General features: G+C 46.3%; 1 protein-coding gene across 1 annotated transcript; it reads left to right on the top strand.

The window, feature by feature from the left end:
• The first annotated feature begins 6,038 nt into the window (after positions 1-6,038).
• On the top strand, positions 6,039-7,406 carry LOC127780171 (uncharacterized). The gene has a single exon (XM_052307122.1). It carries the CDS (start codon positions 6,039-6,041, stop codon positions 7,404-7,406), a length of 1,368 nt encoding a protein of 455 aa, XP_052163082.1.

Raw genomic sequence — 7,406 nt, 5'->3', positions numbered from 1 at the left:
TGTTGTTGATGACGGCCTTCAAATGGAAACTCCAATTTTATCTAGTGTGTTGTTTGCTTGAATTAAACATGATAAATATTTGCTCTTGTAGTAGTAATTCATTCCTTTTCTTCACGCAGCTTAGCTATTTCCAGTACAACATAAGTACTTTTTATGCTGTTACTCAAGATGTGGCATGTCCATTTTATTTTTATTCAAAACAGCAGATTGCATGTGGCTTGTGTACCTGCATGTTCTATACTCAATTATATGTCTTCTAATACCAATTTGAGCCCATTAATCATGGGGTGTGCTTAGTTTCATTCTAAGTAGTTGTCCTCTAAATGAAATTAGTGGTATTGCGTACCAGGCCCATCAAGAATGATACAGCCTGACCAGAATTTCTTGCTCCTCAACATTCAGAAACACGCAACTTGCGTCCTCCAAGTTTAGATCCATTCAGGCTGAGTGCTTCTGAATAGTGATACCAGCTTTCACATCTTATGTGTGCATTCATGCAAAAGGACAAATGTTTATTGGAGACTACCGAACTAGCTAGCTAACAGCAGCGAAACTGTTGGAGTTTGATTAAACAGCGGTCATTTGAATCAAACAGATGACCATGACTTTGCTATAAAAATAATGCTCCTTAGTTTAATTTAATTAATTTATACTTGTTAAAACAGTCTCCAAAGATGTGGAAAGTACATTGAAGTATTTTTCATGCCAAATCTAGAATGTACAATTTCAATATTTTTGCACATATCAGTGAGTTACGGTTTGAGATTTGACTGCGCATGGGAACAGATGGAGTACGAATTAAACAACAGTGTATCAGAACTCACGAGCTGTAAACGCATGAGAACATATGTTTTAACGTACAAATAAATACAAATCACTGTTCCTGTAATTTAAGAGTAATATAGAGTTAATCTGACCCTATATACTTGATGGGTGCGTATCGTCACAGTGTCTATGACATTGGGGTAATCTCAGCTTACTGTTTATGTTTGCCATTTGCTCCTAATGGCAGACGATGCGAATCCATAATTGATCCTATATAATTCGTTAGAATTATAACCGCGCAAGTATGGTTCTGATGTGCAAGAGAACAAAAATCAGCTACTACTCTCTTGCCTTGAACACCCCAAATGGGTGATAAAAGGCAAAATTGGTTATATAGCATCGAAAGTTCACGTTTTTTTTATAGCACCGAAAGTTACATGTTCACTTTAATAGCACCCAACACCATGTTCCCATTTTTAACACTTCCGTCAATTCTCGATCGTTTTCCGTTCGTCTTGATCCAGCCACACACACGATATGACGTTTCTACCCCTCACAAGTACAAGTATAATGCATGTCAATGAGGGGTAGAAATGTCATATTATGTGTGTCGCTGGATCAATAACGATCAAGACGGACGGAAAAATTGACGGAAGTGCTAAAAATGGGAACAGAGTGAACACTGAATGCTATTAAAGTGAACCGGTAACTTTCGGTGATATAAAACCAAAAACGTGAACTTTCGATGCTATATAACCAATTTTGCCTGAAAAATAGAGTAAAGTACACGGCCGGTCCTTAAAGTTGAAGCGTGGTGTCAGTTAGGTCTATGATCTTGAAAAATCGATATTAAGGTCCTTGATCTTATTTAAGTGAATCATTACGGTCCAAAGCATGTCTAATTAGGTTGACTCACTTTCATGGCGGTCCAACGTGGCAACATAATATGTATTTTGCCCCCCTCCCCCCGGCATTTTGCTTCCCCCACGTGGGATCCAACCTCCTCCTTCCCCAACCCCAAATCTTCTTCTCTACCTGCGATTTGATTTGCAAAAAAGAAGAAGGCTTCACTGCTGTCCGCACGACCTTGCATCAGCGCCGGCGAGGTGCCCGGAATGGATGATGCGCTGTCATGCCCAATCACTCTGGACCTCATGACCGATCCGGTGACCGTGTCCACCGGCTAGACATACAACCGGGCGTCGATCACCCGGTGGATGAAAGCCGGGTGCCGCACGTACCCGGTCACCGGCGAGAAGCTCAGTACCGCCGACTACCTCGTCCCCAATGCCCGCCGTGCTTTGAGGGATCATTGAGAGGATGCTCCTCATCAATAGCGTCACCCTTCCGGAGCCGAGCGGCGCCGCCGGCGATGACCACTGCCACGGCGCCGTTGTGAACATGGTCGTGCCGCCGCGGGAGCCGCGCGCCTCGCCCGTACATCATCGTGCCGCTCTCGAGGGGGTCGACGGAGGAGCGGAAGAAGGGGACATCGGAGACAAGGAAGCTGTCGAAGCACAACGTGCTCTACCGGGCGTGCCTCGTGGATGCCAACGCCGTGCCCTGGCTGCTATGCCTCCTCTCCTCCACCGCCGTCGCTATGCAGGACAATGTTGTGGCGTCGCTGCTCAACCTCTCGAAGCACCCCGCCAGGCGGATGACCATCGTGGAGGTTGGAGGCGTCGGCCTCGTCGTCAACGTGATCAACATCAGTACCAAGGCCGAGGCGCATCACAACGATCCCGGAGGCGATCCCGACGCTGGTCCAGCTCATCCGGGACGGCGCGTACCGCAGCCGGAAGAATGCCATGGTCAGCTTGTACGGGCTACTCCAGAGCGCGGCCAACCAGGGCAAGGCCATCGCCGCAGGCGCCGTGTCTGCCCTCGCCGCCTTGCTCTCCACCGACCGCGATGACCTCGCCAGTCACAGCATTAAGCTAATGGTGAGGAAAGCCGAGCAGCCATTGGGCGCCATGGCCGTCCTCTCACAGCCAGGCCTCGTCGCCCACCTCACCGACGCCCTCGCCGCGTCGTCATCGTCCCGGTCGGCGAATGTGGTCAAATAGCATGACGCGGCAGTACACAAGAAACACCATTAAGCTGTTCATGGAGAACATCATTGATGTTCTCGTCGCCGGCGTCCAGTCGTAAGCACAGCTCGCTCTCCAAGAACGCAATCTCCTCGGAGCAATCTGACCAGCTACTGATCCTTACCCGGCGGAGCACTCGCCTCAAGTTGTCTGCATCTGGCGTGACGCCATTCTTGAATTGATCCAAGATCAACCGCATACTTCGCGCCGCGCGTTCGACTTCGTTGGCGCCATCGGGCTGCATCACTGCGCGCCACGCGAAGTAGGAGCTAGATCAGACGCGGGGGAAGCAAAATACGGGGGGCCAAACTGCAAATATATTGCCACGCTGGACCGCCATGTAAGGTAGTTAATCCGGTCAAATATTCTTTGAACCGCAATGATTCACTTAAACAAGATCACGGACCCTAATATCGATTTTCGAATATCATGGATCTAAGTGACACCACGTTCGAACTTTAAGGACCGGTCACGTATTTTACTAAAAAAAATAGATACAAGCGGTGTCTAGCGTACATCTTGTGGAAGGTCGGAAGAGGTGACAGAAGGCCCCTGACTGGTGGCGTGGCAAAAAGTTCATTGGCCTTTCGCCCATGGTAGACTAGGGATCGATCATCAAAGCTTCAGCTCGTGGACTACCCGTTGCGTGAGCGCGTATGTGGCTACAACGCACATGCTATTTTCAGAGCTTCGGTACATTTGAAGTTGGGTAATGGCGAAACGCTTTTCTTTTGGCAAGATCACTGGATTGATCGCATGACGGCCAGTGAGATTGCCCAAGATCAAATGCAGCTAGTGACTCTGCGCATCTTCTCTTTGAAAGCTGATAACTTAGTTGGAAATTAAAGTCTATATTACCTTCCTCAGCTAGAGTCGGAGTCCAACTTCTTACCTCAACCTCCACCAAGGGTACTTCGGCTTATATGTATTGATTTTCCCTCTCTGAGTGTTTTATTATTTTTTAAGGGGTATTTATTTTTTACACGGTCTCTATATCTAACCGGATATATGCATCCATTTCAAATTGGGAACTTAACCTATGAAACAACCCTATCTAAAATTTGCTCCTATGGAGATTTGAATTCAGGACCTTGGGGTGCTTCTTAGATCACTACAATCACTAGACTACATTCCCTTTCGTACTCTCTAAGAGGTTTTGACGGTTGTCTTATCCGATATGGTGCACGCATGACATTATGGTGGTTGTCCATTCGGAAAAATCAATTAAGAAATTAGGGACCCATGTGTAAATTACCATGTTCTTCCTCCACATTTCCATTCTCTCCTCTCTTCCCTCTATTCTCTTGCTGGGCAGTGGTGACCGTCCTCATCGCGTTCCTAGGGTCTCTCTGCAACAGCGGAAGAGGAGCCACAAATCAGGGAGCTCCTCAGTGTCCTCACCGAACCAATGCCCGCTAGGATCTTTGTTGCCGTCGGACTCTTCGCACATGTCGTCATCACCAGGGGCCTCCACCAATCGGCCACCACCTCGATTGCATGGCTCCGATAAGGATTTCTAACGGTGCTCCACACATGTTGAGTGGTGTTGCCGGTGGAGTTCCAAGAAAGATAGGCGAGGTAAGAGTGTAGCACCACGGGGTGGAATAGGGATGACCTCCATGGGCGTTGATGATTCGGGGGCTGTCAACACAGAGAGTGATTGTGTTGATCGTTGGCATAGGAGTGGCGACACAGCACTGATGGTGAGTGGAGAGTGTGGGTTGACCAACAATGGCGAGAGGAGAACAGGGAAATGTGGATGCTAGGTGGTATAGGTGACAGTACTTAAAAAACGATTTTTCATGACAGTTAAGATTTATTTTCACTAGCAGACTTAAAAAATCTCGTTGTAAAAATTACATAAGACACCGAAAACCAAGCCTCCTCGCCAGTAAAAATCGATTTTCTCTGGTGGCTGGTAGTGCACTAGTGAAAATGAGCTTGCTGTCAGCGAAACTTGATTTTCACTAGCCTCATGTCGCTGGTGGTAGCACTGGCCGCCAGCAAAATCTATTTTGGTTGTCAGAAAAATTATTTTTTAAGTAGTGTGATGCAGTGAGGTTATGGGGAGACAATACGACCACGACGGCGACCGACGCAGATGGAAAAAGGAAATCCCATGCACCCTTCCGACATCCTTATCCCTAGACCATAGTAAGGCTGGGTTTTTCTTCGGCCTCCCAGCGCCCTTCCGACATCGTTATCCCTAGACCATAGTAAGGCTGGGTTTTTCTTCGGCCTCCCAGCTGCGCTGCTGGTAGCTCCCAAATCCGGATGGAAGAGGGAAGAAGATAAAAGGAGAGTTCTACTGATAGGTGGGTCCTACTGAAGCTTCATCGGATGAAACCACCACCACTCCAAGGGCAAAATGAACCGTTACTGGCTCTTTTCTTTTGCGCTTTAGCTTATAAGTTGCTATCAAAATTTAGATCTTAAAACTAAAATTTAAATTTGAGGTTCTTTATTCTTAGTTGTTTATTCTCCAACATTAACTTTTAGATCTCTTTGGACACATAAAAGTTTATCTACAAATTATTATTATTTTTTTGATAAGCTGTATGACTTATAGTTAGCATATAGCAAACCGATGGAAGCTATAGTACTAGTATTTAGCTTTGTGGTTGAGGGAGGAAAAGCAGACTCAGGCTGTTAAGGCGGGTAATGTAGACTTTTCTTGTTTGATCGATCTTTTCATTCTATGGTCCGTAGTAACTGACCTCTCCAAGATGGCAAGAATAGTCTTAGGCCGTAGCAGCGAGGAAGCCTCTATGTTAACGTTGCCGATGGCAACCATTTCCGTTTATTAATTAGTGAACGCGACGAGAGAGAAGTGGGCACCTGGATCAATCTCTATCAAAAAAGGAAGAAAAATAATCCCACTTTAATTTCCTCTCTGTTTGCCAATATTTAATTTGCCCACGGCCGTGCTCTATCTATGTGTTTTTCAACTTTCAGCTCTATGCATTGCTCATGAACTAATGCACCTCGAAGGTGAGAATAATGATAGATGTACCAATTATTGGCTCGCTAGCTATAAACTAATTTAATCTTGTTCTGTATGTATATATATATATATATATATGTAAAAGTCAGATTATGTTAATCTTTTTCTGTATATATATTTTTCCAGTGAGGATCGAATTATCACGCTAGCTATGCGACACCTCTTGTTTTAGTTTTCTCATGGCAGAAGCAGTTGCATCAGCCCTTGTCCAGGAAACCGTCAGCGGAGTCTTCTCTTACCTATCCAGCAACCGGACAGAGAAGGCATCCAAAAGGCACAACATGGAGAGGCTGGAGATGGCGCACAGTGAGTTGGACCTCGCGCTCGAGAGATCCTCGAAGCTGCCCATCACAGATGCATCCTTGCTCCGTCAGAGGAAGATCTACAAGCGCGCCTACGACGAGTGTGGCAATGTGCTGCACAGATGCAAGCTTCAAATTCTCGAGGGGGAAGACAGCCACATGGTAAAAGGGGGTTTTACCAAGCAGATTTTCCGCGCTGTGAAGTCGTCCATCTCTTCTTTGATTGGCATGGACAAAGACGAGGCGAGCTATTCTGATGATGCGGTCCGGAGGTTCGAGTGGTTTGCAGACAAGGCTGGCAAATTCGTGAGAGATGTGGAGACTGGATGCTCGCTTGCGCACTACCGTTTTTTCAGCCCTCTCATCAAGCACCTCCTCGAAGGCAAAAGGCTCTGCTATGAACTGGTGCAAAGAAGCCAAACACTTCGCCTTGAAATAGACCCTGTGCGTTCGGAAGAGCGTGGTGTGGAGGCAGAGATACGTCTTTGTAACGATAATGTCACAATGCTAACAAGAAGTTTCAATCTAAGGCTGATACTACGTCTCTCTGAGAGCACGGACATAGTGGGGATCATCATCAGCTGCTTACAGTCATTTGGACCGCATTTCAAGTCTTTGGTTGAAAATGCAAAGAATACAGTTGCCGAGCTACCTACACAAGATGTTCTCAACTCGTCAGCTAGAATTTTCTTTGCTCTTCCATCCGACGTATTGTATGAAGGTTCCGCTACAACTTATCGGCCTGATCCACTATGTTGCAGAACACATGGGCATGGCGTTGGCTCGTTGGAGTTATCATATCGATTTCCTGAGCAAGTTTCCAATTTTCATTTTAACGGTTATGTCGTGGCATCTGACTGCAACTATAGGTCGGCTAACTCAACTAATGAAGTTATTGATAGAAACATCATGAGAGATTGGCCACCTCTGCAGTTGACAATTGCTTTTGCGCCTCATCAGCCGCACCATGAAGATGTGCAGGGAAGTTATGAGATAATTGGAGGAAACAACGAACGCATTGATACTAGCATGCATCAGATGGAGGAGATGGTAGTATCCAAGGCAATCGGTTGTTTCAACAGTCAGCCCGAGGTGGCTACTTATTCGATCTTCAGTTGGTCAGTGCATGGCTGTGCATATTTTGCTGTCCAAAAATCGATCGTCCCAGTTGCACTTCCGTTGTCACCAGGACCAACCAATAGTACTCCAAGGCCTGAAGAGTTCTCAAGAGAAGAACCTTACTAG

The sequence above is a fragment of the Oryza glaberrima genome, chromosome 7, assembly GCF_000147395.1.
Source record: "Oryza glaberrima chromosome 7, OglaRS2, whole genome shotgun sequence".
Taxonomy (NCBI): Eukaryota; Viridiplantae; Streptophyta; class Magnoliopsida; order Poales; family Poaceae; genus Oryza; species Oryza glaberrima.
The sequence above is the reverse complement of the archived record's forward strand: the minus strand, read 5'-3'. Positions and strand labels throughout refer to the sequence as shown.